At 40.2% G+C, this 15,388-nt stretch overlaps 2 protein-coding genes across 2 annotated transcripts; both read left to right on the top strand.

The window, feature by feature from the left end:
* The first annotated feature begins 341 nt into the window (after positions 1–341).
* LOC115663325 (uncharacterized) lies at positions 342–5,180 on the top strand. The gene is made up of 5 exons (XM_030585338.2): positions 342–734; positions 1,995–2,192; positions 2,333–2,824; positions 3,078–3,188; positions 4,663–5,180. The coding sequence occupies exons 1-5, from the start codon at positions 342–344 to the stop codon at positions 4,852–4,854; spliced, it is 1,386 nt and encodes a 461-aa protein (XP_030441198.2). The 3' UTR covers positions 4,855–5,180.
* Positions 5,181–7,113: 1,933 nt separating this feature from the next.
* LOC115663324 (pentatricopeptide repeat-containing protein At1g06143-like) lies at positions 7,114–9,025 on the top strand. The gene has a single exon (XM_030585337.2). It carries the CDS (start codon positions 7,233–7,235, stop codon positions 8,928–8,930), a length of 1,698 nt encoding a protein of 565 aa, XP_030441197.2. The 5' UTR covers positions 7,114–7,232; the 3' UTR covers positions 8,931–9,025.
* Positions 9,026–15,388: the final 6,363 nt, after the last annotated feature.

Below are 15,388 nucleotides of genomic sequence, written 5' to 3'. Positions count from 1 at the left end.
GACCCACTCATTTGACGGCCCTATATTTTCACCATCGGATGGAAATGTAAAAAAGATCACGGTCGTCCAGACAGATTTTGATCACGAGATAAAAAAGTGCATTCAAGCCCCGAGGGTTATTTGACATAAAAGTTTTAACATATGGGACACCTTGAAATATCTTGCCCATTACATGGGCCGAAAAAGAAATATTTTCGGGCCACTTTTGAAATTAAAGTTTTGCAAATGGGTCCATTGTCGTTCTTCTCTTTAAAGAACGTTTGCAAAACGACCCCCATCCCTTGGCCTTCGCTCTTCGTCTTCTTCATCTTCGTCTTCTTCTTCTTCTTCTTCGCTGAGAAATGTCGCTCCTTCACTCTCTCGCGCACTCATCCTCCCTCTTCACGCTTCACCAGCGTCGCTCCGCGGTCCACCTCACGCGCCTCCGGAGGCCGCCGCCCTCCACCGTCTCCTGCGGCGGCCATCCGCGGACCCTCCCGTCGTCGGAACAGGAATTCCTGGAGGCCATCGCCGGCTCCGACGAGAGGCTGCTGCCCTGCGTCAGGACGTACGAGAACGACTCGGCCCGGCTCAGCATCGTCGGGGCCGTCGACTTCGGGCAGGCCCTGACCGCGGCCGCGGCCGACGGCGGCGAGGCCGCCAGCGAGCACGTCGAGTCCGGCGCGCGCGCGATGGTGGTCGAGACCGTGTACCCTGGAGGCGCTGAGGGCCGGAGCACCGTTTCCACGCGATTGGTGAGTTTCTGATTGTTGAAGCTGCGGAGTTTTCTTATTTTGCTTTATGTAATCTCTGGCATTTGCTTGCTGTTTGAGGCATGATATGGGCGGAAATAGCTAAGGAAATGTGAATTTGACTAGACATAGTTGCGATTGAATGGAAAGTGATATGTTTGAATACGTTTTAAATATTTGATTGATTTGAAAAATGATGCGGAATGGCATGAATGTTGTATCATGGTAGAAATCATTTTCTGATGATGTTAATTGGGTTTTTCGAGCAAGTTTATTAATGACCTGAGCCAATAGGAATTGCGGCCATCTGCGATGAGGGAGCATGAATCAGCATTCTTGACTGAAATCGATTTTCTTCTGGTTGGTGATAGTATTAGTAGAGGAACTCGTGGTTTCAGAATGACGTGTGATTGATTCGGGGCTAGGAAATTAGGAAGTATAGGTTTTGAATTCAGTAAACATGTTTCGCTGTGGTTGGTTTGCATTTTGGTTGTCATTCTTGATTTGTGTTTTGCTATTGTGGGTATTGTTGGATGCGAAGTACTGGCTATGGAGACTGAAAGTTTCCATGGAATTTGACATTGCATGACATGATCAATCGATATCTTTTCTTGTCAAATCACAGATTCTTGGCTGATGAATGATGTTGTTTGGGCAGTATTTTCGGTTTCCCTCATCCTATCGCAGCGTCTTTTTGGAACATAAGCTGCAGACGGTCCTTTCTGACAGCAAACTTCAATTGTGGATCGAATTATTTTCTGCACGTTATGTCCCTCTGTGATTTAGATACAAGATGATGTATGTCCCCAGTCAAGTTGGACTATTTTGCCTGAATGAAAGAAAGTAGTACTCCTAAATTAGTGCTTTATTATGCTTTGGTGTAGGCAATGCATTTCTCTAGCTGTCCAACTACTAGCTGCAAAAGAATGGCTTGAGCTATTACAGGTGTAAGGACAGCTCTCCTGATATCACAATCATGAATTTTTTTGAAAAATCAATTTGTAAATGTAATATACATCTCTTTCCCTCCCCGTATTTGAATTTTTTCTGTAAGAACTTGCTTGTAATACGGTGCTCATCAAAAGGCCCTCAGGTTATAACAACTGTCACCTTCCAATGGATTGAATTGATAATTTTGGTTTTACGGCTTTTACTTGACTGCTTCAAATCTCAAAATAGGTTTATCTGAAATAGTATTTCAATAATCAAATAATGAGCTACCATCTTACTCAATTACACTTATTCCTACCATCTTTTATTTAGTTTCTGCCGGCTAGGAAAGTTAAAGAGAAGGCAAGCAAACTAAAAATTACCAAAGACATGCTGGGCAGCCCAACATCAAGGAACATACTTGCCATGACATTTAGACAAGTAGTTGTGCAGCAGCTTTGGAATTTTCAACTGGTATTGTTTCATCCCGGAGCTGAACGAAATATGGAAGATCTTGAAAGCCCCAGAGAGGTGAAACTTCTTTCTACTGAATAGCTTTTAAGCATATATATATATTTGCCATTTATATTAGTCTAATATGACTTTATGCTAGCATGTCTGTCCTGCAGGTGCAACATGATACTGATGGCTTCAGTTCTCTTATGCATTAGGTCCCTGTGTCCTTTGCCATCAGCTCATTGGATGAACAAGTCATTTCTATGCTTGCTGAAGTTGTTTGTACATCTGCTCTTCAAAGTACTGAACAACTTGTGCTTGGCAATGCGCATGGAGAATTTTTTAGTACTGTCTCTCGATGGTTCAGGAAACCCAGAAGGTTTTCTTCAAAAGATTCTTCAGTTATTTTGTGGAAGTTATTTGAAGATGAGATGGTTGAAAATGCCACAATTTTGCTGGAACAATTTAGCTCGAGCAAGGGAAAAATTCGGCTTCGTAAATCAGGGTCAAAGTTCTTTGGGTGGACGCAAGCTGTGCAGTCTAAACTGGAGAAGATTGGTGGTCCTGATTTCTGTGCTTGGTTAACTGAATATGTACCTGCCTACAGGCTACAAATTGATACTCAAAAGCTGCTGGATCTGAAATTAGATGGCTGGAGGAAACTCGATGGGAGTATGCAAGAGGTTCTTTTGACCCACTCCCAGATGGTACCTTTCTTCTTGTCTTTAGGCTTATGCCATTTTGTTATGTTTAGCAGATACCTTTTTGTCAGCGCTCCAGTATGTTTGATCTTTGAAGTCTATAAGTGATTATTTGGAAACTAAATGTTGATGTCCTTTCAAACTAGTTGCCCTTATTCAGTCTCATACTTGGAAATTATTTAAGCGTTAGGTTGATGTATCTAAATTTCAGTAGTAAATGGTGTGCTTTATGCATTTTGACTCTTGATGGAATTTGCAGGCTGGATTGGCCGACATACTAGATTTGTTCTATGAAGACGTTTATACACTGCCCACCAAAGAGCTTTCATGTCACATGGTCCTGAATTCTACCATCTTGTCCAATGAAAAGGTAGCCAATGCATATTCTAGTTTTTCCTATTATTAGAACTGGAGTAAATCATCGACAACTTTATATCACCATGCTTCCATGATCTGTTACCTTATATAGAGTTCTGTGTCCAGTAGAGTACTTCCTGTTTGGTTAACGAATGTAGTGGAGACAGCAAACTATTCAAGTAGTCTATGTGCTCAGTACTGGACAAGGGAACACGGCTTTTGCCCACATCCATGGAAATTGGATTTCGGATTCCATCAAAACTTGTCAGAAATTTTTAGTCTATGCTGGGATGACTAATGTACATAATCAGCTTTAGGTGTGGTTTTTGTTAATTAACACGGTCATTTATCAACCTTTGCCTACTTTGTTCCTTTGATATTTGCTCTGCTTTGTTCGCTGCTCGTGTGGTCTTTCATTATCTTTTAAGCGGGAAATGAACGATCCTTCATTTCTCTTCTTTGACTAGATAATGAGTTTTTTATTCTCTCCCTTACATATAAAAGTTTACTCTCCCTATGAGATTGCATGCTGTATCATTTCTTTTGTGTTCCAGTCTTTATTTTATCAACTTCTCTAATACCATAAATGCACATGTATTTTTATGTATTTAATAAGCAATTTTCAATTGTCTAAGACGCGTTAATGACCAATTTCAATTGGATTACCCCACTAATCCATTCAATGCATGCATTCTTCATGCCAAATTAATGACAAGATACCGGCACTGAATGACCTTGAAAGTGGCCCTTAGTGATTGTGACTGAAACGGACTTCCAAGCAGTTTGTAGCTGCTTATTAAAAAGGATATGAACATTACTATAGTCTGTGGCAAAGGATAAAAAAAATTTACATGTTTTGGCCTTCAATTATATTCAAACATTCATTTTTTTTCTTTTGTCTTCTTACTAGTATACTCTTTAGGTGAACAAACCTTGGACATAAAATACTTTAGTAATCTTATGGACCTGGCAAAAATGCAAGTGGCAAAGTGGGATATTGAACCGCATCATGTGCCTGAATCACCCATAGAAGCCCATGCAATAATGGGCGCATATTTCCCAACACATTTTCTGAATATTGCGATTGCCATTACATAAGATGGTACTAGTAAAATTAGAATTTTGAATTGTCAAGCCTTCCAGATTGTTAGCAGAAACTGGTGGCTAAACATTGTTTAATTCAGTCTGCTGACAAACAGTTACTGAACGATGATTTGATATGACACATCCTTCAGATTAGAATAGATGTATTTTTTTTTTTTTGTCAAATATTAGAATAGATGTAGTTCACCATGAGCAATGTTAGAACTTTTCTACTGTGCACTGTCTCGGGTATGAGTGTGAGATCTTTGTTAATCGTATGTTGTAACATATGCTTCATTAACAGTAGTAGAACATCCCCATGTTTGCTTTACTAATTAGTACTCAGCTGATGTGGTGTTGTTGTAACTTGTATTTAACAATAGTAGCTTTGTTCATTTGTACAGTGGAGCTTATCCTTATTTAAGATGCTTTCTCTTGCCCTTGCTGGTGTGATTTTTGCCGTTGCCCTCAAAGCTTTTGGTCAAGGGTTTTTGCCTCAGTTTAGCAAGGAAAAGAGATACCTGAATGGACATGGAACTCCTCCATCTGAAATCGACAGTTTGCATGATGAGCTGTCTGATCAAGCTAAAGTATAGCATGAAGTGGCGACTGGATTTCGTCTACCGTAAATACTTGTTGGATCGGTGTCCGTCTTGGTCCCATGCCATGGAAACATTGGTTAGTATCCCATGAAGTCACTAAAATCATCAAGCAGAGATATGCAGTATTAGTATCTCAAGCTGCCATTTTAGTGATTAGGCCGTGAAGATATGATCAGGCCTAGAGAATTGGTTTTTTGCCTAAAGTTTTGTTTAGGGTTATTGGGTTTGTTCTTTCTGAAATTTGTTTAGAAGTACAGAAACAGTGTATTTCTGCGGCTCAGTCGTATTGATTCTGTGACTACTGATAGTCTAATTGTTTTGCTTGCTCTCCAATGTGACAGTATGGAGTTTGGTTCACAAATGAAGTAGTAGGCTAGGAAGTGAATACAAATTCTAATAGCACTTTGCAATAGTTTTCTTATACAGTCTCTTTAGAGCTTCTCACTTCAAATATTCTCTCTTTAGATCGCAAGTGTTGCGTACTCGCGATCTCTAGTATCGGCCTAAGCCGCGTTTCCAAAACCCATGAAAAATCGACGCGGTTAGTCTTCATGTTATGCGACCAAATCAATACTTTTCTAGTTCTCTCAGTCACCTACTCTTAGTACGTTGGTACTTAATAGTAGTCGAAAATTAGTGATTTTCCCATCGTTGCCTACGTGCATGCATTGCAATCCTTTGCACTATACAAGGAGTAGGCAGCTCATTATTCACGCACGAGCAGTATTGCGCGACTGCAGCAAGAAAAAATTGAATGAGCGATAGAGAAAAATTAGCCGCATTCGCTTTTTCCACCCCATTCGTATCGTGAATTATCATATTAATGAATTTTGAGTATGTGTATACTCCCTATCTTATTAAAGCTGAATCTTTATTCATGAATTTAATTGATTACTCAAAAAAAATTTGCAAAACATATTATCCGAATATTCAAGGTAAATTAGATCGAGAGACCAAAAGAGAAATCTTACCCTTAAAGCAAAATATAAAAGTATTGAACTTTCTGGGTCTGGGCAGATCTTTCCATACTTGTCGGGCCTATGACCCGTCCAATGAGGCCCATACAAGTAACAAGCCCATGGGCCCAATCATTCATGTTGATGTCATTCGGCCCAAATTGTTCATCTTTATTACTTATTGCATTTGCCATTTGAAGCGATGGTTAGTTGGTTACAAGTATGGACTCCCCAAAGCAAGGACAAAATCGTCTAGATATACGCCACGAGGGGGATGTTGATACAGTATCATCCATTTGCCCGTAGAAAGTAAGGTGTTGTCGTTTGTCGTGATTTTCTGTATTACATTATTATCGATACTTGATTGGATGAGCGACGTCACATCAGCACGTCACGTGATATAAGCGTTACACATTATATTTTTTTTTTCAGAGGGAAACAATCTTTATAGAGAAATAGCTGTTTGAGTAATTTTCTTATAAGTGAAAGACAGGAATTAATTGAATGCCTACGAACGAACAATCTTCCAATGTAATGTTTCTATTTGACTTGAGAAGTTTAGTACATAGTGACGAGCAACAGATGGGTTTTGGACCTCTTGCACCTTTGATATGATAGCAGAGCTCGCCTACCTCGACTTGGATCGCTGCTAGTGCTGAGTGAGGACATCTTCGTAATTTCAAGTCCTTTGTATTTTTTAAATTTTAAATACCTGAAATTTTCATGATATATGACCATTGACACGAAACAACACATATGTTTTTTCATAATTTATCAAAATTTAATGATATTTTAAATTTTAAAGAGAAAGTAGTTTTAGACAAACAACCCCGCGTTCCAATCGAAGAATGTTTATGGAAAAAAAAAAGAAAAAAACCTCCAAAAATCTCAAATTATGTTCAATGTAACACATTTACCTAGAATATTTTTTGTAACATAGAAAACCCTAAACTTGTACCTACATTACACATTTATCCTCTATTAAGGATCCATCAAATTTTTTTCAGTCAAAACAACGTCATTTTTATTTTGCTTAAATCATGTGCACCATGTCAATACCATTTGTTTCCAACATTCATGTAGACAAATTTTTAATGGTACTCAATGACGATACCTTGTACCTTGACGAAAAATGAATATATCACATAAATACAAATTTGGAATTTTTCATGTCACAAAAAAAAGTTTCAATAAATGCGTTGGGTATAGTTTAGGGCTTTTTAGGGGCTTTTTCCGGCTTTATTATATTCCCGCGAAAGGTACATATAAGCCTTATTTCATTTCAAGAATCAAAAGCCGTACACATTCTCAAAGAGAGCGGGAAAAGAGGACAGGAAAGAACGAGAGTTTCACACATTTTCAAGAATCGAAAGTTGTGCACATTTTCACAGGTTTTACCATGACCCCGATGAGGCTATGATCCAAGCACCCAAGATTTCGATCTGGAAGCAAGCCATCGTCGACCGATTGAAGAGATGCGCGAGCGGAAGCGAGCTCGAATCCATCTACGCCTCCATGATCAAGAAAAGCGCGGACCAAGATTGCTTCTTGATGAACCAGTTCATCTCCGCCGCCTCGTCGGCCACGCGCCACCCGGCTCTCGCCGTCTCGGCCTTCGACCGCGTGGAGAATCCCAACGCCTTCGTCTACAACGCGATGATCCGATGCCTGGCGCGCGGTTGCTCGCCGGTCCCTGCCCTCGAGTGCTACAAGTCCATGCTGAGGGACGATGTCCGTGCCACGAGTTTCGCCCTGTCGTCACTGGTCAAGGCTTGCGGTGCGGCGCAGGGCTCGGGGCTGGGGGAGAGTGTTCACGGTCACGCCTGGAGAAATGGGTTCGGCTCGCATGTGTTCGTGCAGACAGCTCTGATCGATTTGTATGCGGGTTTTGGTAATATTATAGAGTCGAGGAAGGTGTTCGATGAAATGCCCGAAAGAGACGCTTTTGCCTGGACTACGATGGTCTCGGCTCATGCCCGTTCAAGCGACATGAGCGCTGCCAGGGCATTGTTTGAGGAAATGCCTGAAAGAAATGTGGCTGCTTGGAATGCTATGATTGATGGGTACGCAAGGTTGGGTGATGTTGAATTGGCTGAGTCGCTGTTTGAACAGATGACAGTGAGGGATATCATCTCATGGACGACTATGATCACATGCTATTCTCAGAACGGGCGATTCAGAGAAGCATTGACCACGTTTCGAGAGATGACTGCTCATGGAATTACCCCTGATGAAGTGAGCATTGCTGCTGTAATTTCAGCTTGCGCTCATCTCAGTGCACTAGACGCGGGGAAGGAAATCCATCATTATGCAATGCAGAACCGATTCTGCGTTGATGTTTATATTGGATCCGCGTTGGTCGATATGTATGCCAAGTGCGGGAGCTTAGATAGTTCGCTTGTGGTATTTTACAAGTTGCGAGAGAAAAACCTCTTCTGCTGGAACTCTGTTATTGAAGGGCTTGCAATGCATGGTTATGCAGAAAATGCACTTAAAATGTTCGAGATGATGGAGAGAGAAAAGATAAAGCCTAATGGGGTGACATTTGTTAGCGTTTTAAGTGCGTGCACTCATGCCGGGCTAGTAGATGAAGGCCGACGGTGGTTTTGTAGCATGACCGATGATTATAACATCACTCCCGGCGTCGAACAATACGGATGCATGGTAGATTTATTGAGCAAAGCCGGATTGCTGGAAGATGCCCTCAAATTGATTCAGAATATGAAAGTCGAACCAAATTCTGTTATTTGGGGTGCATTGCTTGGCGGGTGTAAGCTCCATCGAAATTTGGAGATAGCTCAAGTTGCTGCTAATGCATTGAAGGTTTTGGAGCCAGAAAATAGTGGGTACTCTGCTCTTTTAGTTAATATGTACGCGGAAGTGAGTCGGTGGGGAGAGGTTGCGAAGATCAGAGCATCCATGAAAGAACAGAGAGTGGAAAAGGAATGTCCTGGGGCTAGTTCGATTGAAATGGAAGGTGAGATTCATCAGTTTGCAGCTTCCGATAAAGATCATCCGGATGCCAGCGAGATTTATTTGTTGCTGGATGAATTGGATGGACAGCTGAAGCTGTCCGGGAGCAGGGAGGAAATTCAACATTTAGTTCTTGTTTAGGGAGCTCTAAGTTTGTATACTAAGAATTTAAGTTATTTCAGATGCTCAAAGAGCTTTCACTTCACTTGATTATATTGCTGCTTAATTTTCTTGAATAGCCAAGAAAGTCACATACTTCAGATAACTTCAGGTGACGTCTCAAACCGTTCCTCAAGCTCGAAGCAAGGAAATCTCATGTTTTGACCTGAGAAATACGTATTAAAGTTTATTGTTTCGACGGGACATAAGTTCAGAAGAAATGAGATTGCTTGAAAAGAACTGGAGACTCTTGTTCTTGTGAAGAATTGAGACTGATTGAAGTAAAGAACTGGAGACTTGTGTGCTCTCTGTCATATATCGAAGTATTAACATTGGGATGCATAATTTGATTATGAATCAACTTGAGTAGACGTAGATTGCAAAGTGTTGATGCATTTGCCACAGCAAGGATCTAGTTGTCACCTCTCAGAGGTAGAATGAAGACTATATGATGTAACCACTCTCATTCTGCAACGACAAACTAAAACTATATTATCATCGAAATAGCTAGTAAGCAATAACAGTTCTCCGATCTCTTCAATAACAATAGATCCCAATTTTTTTTTCTAGCTTAGCCTATCTTAATTGGATTTAGTTGCTACAAGGTGCATCACCAGTCATGGCTTGGAATAGGAGCGATACATAGGTGGTTTTTTACTCGTTCCCTGTTTTCGTTTCTCATGGTCGGGAGATAGTTTGATGCCAAAGGCTTGGGGACTCCTTATGGGCTTCAGATAAAGAAAAGAAAGCCCCAAGTGCCTCTTATATAAAACTAGCAAGCTTCCTCATCACTTGTTTTAAAGTGGTCATATAAATAAGATTACTTTTCTCAAGCGGGGAACAGTCGAACAACTTCGGCACTCAGACTTCCAGCATGAAACGCAGATCCACGGCCGCGCGCGGTGAAAGTGGCTGCGCTCTTCCACCATGCCACAGACGAGACCGCGCAGCACGGATAATCATGAGAACAAGTTTGCGGTAACACCACAGACAAAGTTTTCGAATGAGGACGCGCAACAGATTCATGGAAAGCAACAGGAGCAGCACGAACCATGGGACGGAGTGGAAGGAGTCGTGGAGCAGCAACCACGCGAGCAAAGCCACTGATATCCAACTGGTGAAGTCGACGAGGAGGTGCGATGCTCCAGCACGAGAAGGAGCACGGGCGCGAGACTGCGGTGCCCAATTAGCGGCGTGCACCAACAAGAAATGTAGGAGCAGGCTGCAGATGGCGACGCCGGTGGCAACAGGGTGAGTTTCAAAGGGTGAAATCAACTTCCCCTGGTATTTCACTTGGATGAAGTTGACCAGGATAGAGACAATGGAGGTAAGATCCATGGCGAGGCGAGGGGTGGAAACAGGGACATCAGCGATGTTTTATTTATGGGGGTGAAGACTATGGGCGTGAAGGCATAGAAGACCATATTCTTATACTATCACTATCATCTGGTCTTATAAGAATATGATGGTATAAGAACATGGTCTTATATGACCGTCATCTTATAAGACCATCATCTTCGCTCATATTCTTATAAGACCATCATCTTATAAGATTCTAGAATTCTAGAATCTTATAAGATGATAGTCTTATAAGAATATGATGGTATAAGAACATGGTCTTATAAGACCATCATCTTCGCTATAGAAGATGATAGTGATAGTATAAGACCATCATGTATCAACTATCAACTGTATCAATTGATGTATCAACTATCAACTTCTTTGCCTTCGCACCCTCATCAAGTATCATCTTCTTTGCCTTCACACCCATAAAAAAAGGAAAAATTTCAAATAATGGCATGAAGTATTTTTATTTTCTCAAATAAGAGTCTGAAGTGAATCTTGTTTCAAATAAGGGCATAAAATAGTTATGTTAGTTTCAAAGAAGGGATTGACTTTTCGGTTAATCAAAGGCATTTTCGTTCTTTACCTTTTCTTGAACTTTTCCCCTTTTCCTTTTCTCTTTATTTTTACCTTTTTTTTCTAGTTTTTCTTTCTTCTTCGCTAGTGGCCGGTCACCGAAGAAGGTTGGGCGAGGATCACCCATGCTCGATCTGGCGAGGGCCACCCTCACCAGATTTAGGTGAGGGTCGCCTCGCTCGCAAAGCGCTCGCCGGAAAGGAAAAAAAAAAGAAATGAGAAAAAACTCAAAGAAGAAATAAATAAATAATTTAAAATTAAAATTGTATTTGGATAGAAATGCCCTTGACCAGCCAGCGACCGACAAGATCAAGCCTTTATTTGAAATTGCTATGGCCACTTTAGGTCTTTATTTGAGACTGCATGGCTACTTCAGACTCTTATTTGAGAAAATATTGACACTTCATGCCCTTATTTGAAATTTTTCACAAAAAAAAAAAACATCAATGATGTCCCTGTCTTCACCCCTCGCCACATATCCATTATCTCTATCCTGATCAAGCTTTTTGAATTATTTTTTCTTGGATCTTACTTTAACTCTCCTCCCTCTCTCAGTGGAATGTGAGAGTCGAACCTCCCACACCCCACGCCACCCAATTTCAAGGGAATAACTGGGCTTGCAAAAAATAATAAATATGATCAAGCCCAAGTGTCTCGTTTAAGCCCTTTCTTTGGTCTTGCTTCAATTGATGCCATTACAAGGGAATGAAAAAATGACATAAATGGTCAATCAACTTTGGCCTAATAGGCAACGTAATCCGTGAATTTTTAATTTTGTTTAATGTAGTCTCTAAAATTTAGCCCAATATATAATGTCGTCCCTGAACTTTTAAATTGTTCGATGTGGTCCTTAAACTTTTGGTACATGCTCAAGTTAGTCCATAGACTATTTGAAAATGCACAATGTTGTCCCTAAACTTGAATTATCCAGAGGGAATTACAAGACCACAAAGAAAGAGAGAAAAGAATGTCTGGCCAAGAAGAACAAACAAAAATAGAAAAAAGAAAAAAAAGGAGGAAAGCACAGTTCGAAGAAACTGAGAAAAAGACCAAGGGCGCGTTTGGCAACCTGCCAAATAGTAACTATTTCTATTCTTTTGTTCCTAAAATCAGTTTTGGAATAGAAATCCGTTTGGTAAATTTTTTATTCTCGGGAACAAATTTGCCTAAAATTAGTTTTGGAACAGAATCAAGAAGTAAAAAAAAATTGCTTCTTGATTCTAGGAACAAGAATCAGAAATGGAAATGAATTTTTTTTTCTTCTTCTTCTTCCTAGCCTGTGGCCGGTGAGGGCGGCGGCGAGGGCGACACTCGCGCAAGTCGCGAGCCACCCTCGCCGGCCCTGATTTGTGGCCTGTCGCTGGCATCTGTGGCCGGTTGCCGACGCTGATGACCTAGCCATGGCCAAGGAAGGAGAAGAAGAAGAAAAAAAAGGAAAAAAAAGAGAAAGAAATATTAAAAAATTCAAAATATTATTAATAAAAAGAAATTTTGTGCAATTACCAAATGCATTTATGTTCTTTTTCTATTCCAAGAATAGAAATTTTAGACGGTTACCAAACATCTTCAAATACTTAGAAATTGTTTCCGGGCACGGAATAAAAAAAATTATTTCTGAACAGAAATTATTTTCGGGAACAGAATGATTGCCAAATGCACCCCAAGAGTCCTCCTCGCCAAACACGCCTATAATATATGCAGCTGACATGAGCTATCAATGTTGAACATGTTGGTAATTTCGACGCGAAGGGAATAATTGATTGCTAAGTCATCAATCCCAATCTCTCAGCAATAGGAATTGGAGATGAGAAATGCTAGAGCTACCAAGATTTTTTACTGAATTTTTACCTATCAAATGACGCGACAATTTTTAATTGGGTATCGAAACAAACGGGATCCGTGTATTGAATCGTTAGCTTCTTTAAATAGTCATGAGAAAAATTGGCCCGTCACTTCGGGCTTTTGGGGTGAAATTGGAAACTAAGTGGTTCGATTGTAAGCACTAAAATTTTAAGCGTTGGTAATATCAAGAAATAGAATTAAGGAGTTGTTTGACAATAATCGAGAATAAATTACTGAATAACATTACTTACTTCCCAGACATGAACCTGAAGTAATTATTGTTAAGTTTCGAGATTAAAATTGACAAAGATTTCAGTTATGGAAACCACTTAGCAGATGATAGTGAACAAGATGATATATGTGTGTGTGTAAGCCGTACACATTTTCTAAGAGAGTAGGAAAGAATCAAAAGCTCTACACATTTCTTTTTTTGGTCAGATGTTGTACAGATCACAAGATTTACTATGACCCCCAGGAGGCTATGGTCCAACCACCCAAGATTTCAATATGGAAGCAAGCCACAGTCGATGGATTGAAGAGATGCACGAGCGAAAGTGTCACGCCCCGAACCCTACGGACGCGCAACATCCCACTATGGTCGTCACGATGCGACGTCCCAGGACTCGTCGTCGACCCTTCATTTTAGCTTTTAATTATGCATGCGGAAGCGATAACAACAATCACCCGGACAACTACAATAAATAAGAATAGATAGGAAAACGATTCACAAAAGATAAACAACAACACCATTTTAATATTCACTTGATTAACCCCTGGGAATATTTTTACATGCCCACTTCAGGCATTACCACAAAAGCCAACAAAAAGATACCAGACTGGGGCTAATCTACTTCACCAACAGGTCGATCCCAAAAAGCTAGCTTCCAGACACCCTGAACCAAACTGGGTGCATCAACATGCTAAGGGCCTGAAAAATGATTAACAACAACAAACGAGACGAAAGTCTCGATAAGTTAACGGCCTAAGCCCCGTTTAGAAGGCCAACTCGCCTCGGGGTCCCTAATCACGCGACCACGCACTCGACACAAGTCATTAATCAACCACAGGCATCCTTACCCTGCTTTGGCATACATATAATGCATGACATAGGTAGTCACATGCCACAGCGATGTATCAAACATATCACATAACCAGAGCATATAATAAGAATTTGCATACATCAATACATCACAGTCGCGCGTGTGCAAAACCCACTTGGGCATGTCCCATACCATGCCTAGCAGTTTCTACCCCATAATCACAGCGATGTATCAAACATATCACATAACCAGAGCATATAATAAGAATTTGCATACATCAATACGTCACAGTCGCGCGTGTCTCGATTATAAGGCAAAACCCACTTGGGCATGTCCCATACCATACCTAGCAGTTTCTACCCCATAATCAAGCACTATGCATCACACGTATTCCAGTTATTATTGCCCCTCGGGGCCACTACACATCAAGCGATCTGCAGCAAGATGGCAGTCTTCCGGCATGACTAGGCTCCGTCCCACCCCGCCGGGCACGGCTACGTCAAACAATACACAGGATGACGGATTCCAAAGACGGCAACATCAAACGATACACAGTAAGATGGTATCCCGTAAGGAGCATCGGATCCGCCTCGGGCCGCGATCCGGCATCCGGAGTATCGGCAATCCAGATAATCTCCAAGCATCCGATAAAATTGAGCGCGATCTACAGCAGACCTCGATAAATCGGGCATCGTCAAGCGATCTACGGCAAGACGGCTCCGACGTGTGACCACACGAGCACACAAGCATTCCGGCCAATTATTATTTTTTCAATTAGCCCATGCATCCATGAATAGTGCTCACACAATGCCGCATAACAAACCAAGTGGTCACACATGCAAACAGTCAATCAATTCTTGCAAGCTTCGATGCCAAACGCTTTTATCAACCACAAAGCATCACTATCATTCTTGGCATAACCATATAATAGTTTAATTCCAAAAATCTCATAAATTTTCCATAGAAACTTCCATTCAAAACAATTTGTCATAAAATCAAATTAATACAACGATTCACAGCATAATTGCCACCATTCAAGCTAGAAATCATAATTTGAGATTAAAAATTTTCCGAAATAATAATAAATAAATTCGGAAATTAATTATTTAATAATATCCGAAAATAATTTATTTTCAAAAATTCAAAATATTTTCTCGAATCATAATCATTCAAATCATTTTTCATATACGCCAACTTATACGGCGAAATCCAACATTGGCATCACAATTTGTGCATAAAACAATCACAATTCGATATTAAAAATCATTTGAAAATATTAATATTTAATTTTTGGAAATCCAATATTTTATTAATAATTTTTTTTAAAATAAAATATTATTATTTAATTCCGAAAATTAATTTATTTAATAAAATAATTGATAACTTATCATTAAAATAGCGATAACTTATCATAAACACAACGATAGCCTATCATGTAAATAATAATAATTTATCGAACCATTACCGCTAACCTATCGCTAAAAACACCGATAACCTATCATCCAATCCCCAATAACCTATCGTCACGTCCAAAGATAACTTATTATACGAACGATAACATATCGTCAAAGGTTATCTAATAATCCAATAATAACTTATACACTAAACTTACTTAAATAACCATTAACCTAATCTAAA

This window comes from Syzygium oleosum, unplaced genomic scaffold, assembly GCF_021117445.2.
Source record: "Syzygium oleosum isolate NSW1041296 unplaced genomic scaffold, Sole_v2.1 Sole_v2.18, whole genome shotgun sequence".
Lineage (NCBI taxonomy): Eukaryota > Viridiplantae > Streptophyta > Magnoliopsida > Myrtales > Myrtaceae > Syzygium > Syzygium oleosum.
The sequence above is the reverse complement of the archived record's forward strand: the minus strand, read 5'-3'. Positions and strand labels throughout refer to the sequence as shown.